The sequence below is a fragment of the Cephus cinctus genome, unplaced genomic scaffold (genome assembly GCF_000341935.2).
Source record: "Cephus cinctus unplaced genomic scaffold, Ccin1 Ccin1_scaffold0475, whole genome shotgun sequence".
Classification (NCBI taxonomy): domain Eukaryota; kingdom Metazoa; phylum Arthropoda; class Insecta; order Hymenoptera; family Cephidae; genus Cephus; species Cephus cinctus.
The window spans coordinates 1106-1734 of NW_014333151.1; the positions used below are offsets into that span (position 1 = coordinate 1106).

Sequence of the window (629 nt, forward strand, 5' to 3'; positions counted from 1 at the left end):
GACCATCGCACCGATCGTACAATAGCATTTACTACAATCATGTACAAGAAGCAAGTACTGCTCTCCACTGTGTACGGTCTAAACCGATCGTTTTCGAAACAAGTGATCACCGGCTTCTCTTTAAATCGTTCGGGAAGCTTATCACCTGTGATACGCATCGTTAATCAAGATTATTCCGGCGTGGAGTTTCAACCTACCGAATGGGCCATCATCACCGACCACTTCCCAGTAATCGACAAATTCTTTACCGCCGAGGATAACATCAAGGAGGTACCCGAGGCTTTTAACACTCCTATTCTCATGCCCACTCATGAGCTAGCCTTCACGTACTCATACGGTGAGCGGGCAATTATTATCAAACCGGCAATGCCGGTGTCTACGGACAACGATGGCTTGGGTGTTAAAAGAGCTGGGACATACACACCTACGGTTGTCATGAAGAGGGTGTCCTACCTCAATCTCCAGAGGGTCCTGCGCTGCGTAACCTTTCAAATAACCAGGCTACACGAGATTACCGACAGTGCTGACAACTGTAGAGACACGCTGATTGCGGAAGTCGACCGTCGCGGAGATGACACCTCCTCCAGGGACAACATATTGGGCGATCTTCGGTTGGTTCTGGAGAAGAA

General features: G+C 49.0%; 1 protein-coding gene across 1 annotated transcript in view; it reads left to right on the forward strand.

Annotated features, from left to right (window-relative positions):
* The window catches only part of LOC112494407, a 7565-nt gene that overhangs the window by 371 nt on the left and 6565 nt on the right, over window positions 1–629 (forward strand). Inside the window, exon 2 of the mRNA XM_025085400.1 lies at window positions 1–532. Coding sequence (XP_024941168.1) covers window positions 1–532 — 532 coding nt within the window. The remainder of the gene's footprint in view (window positions 533–629) is intronic.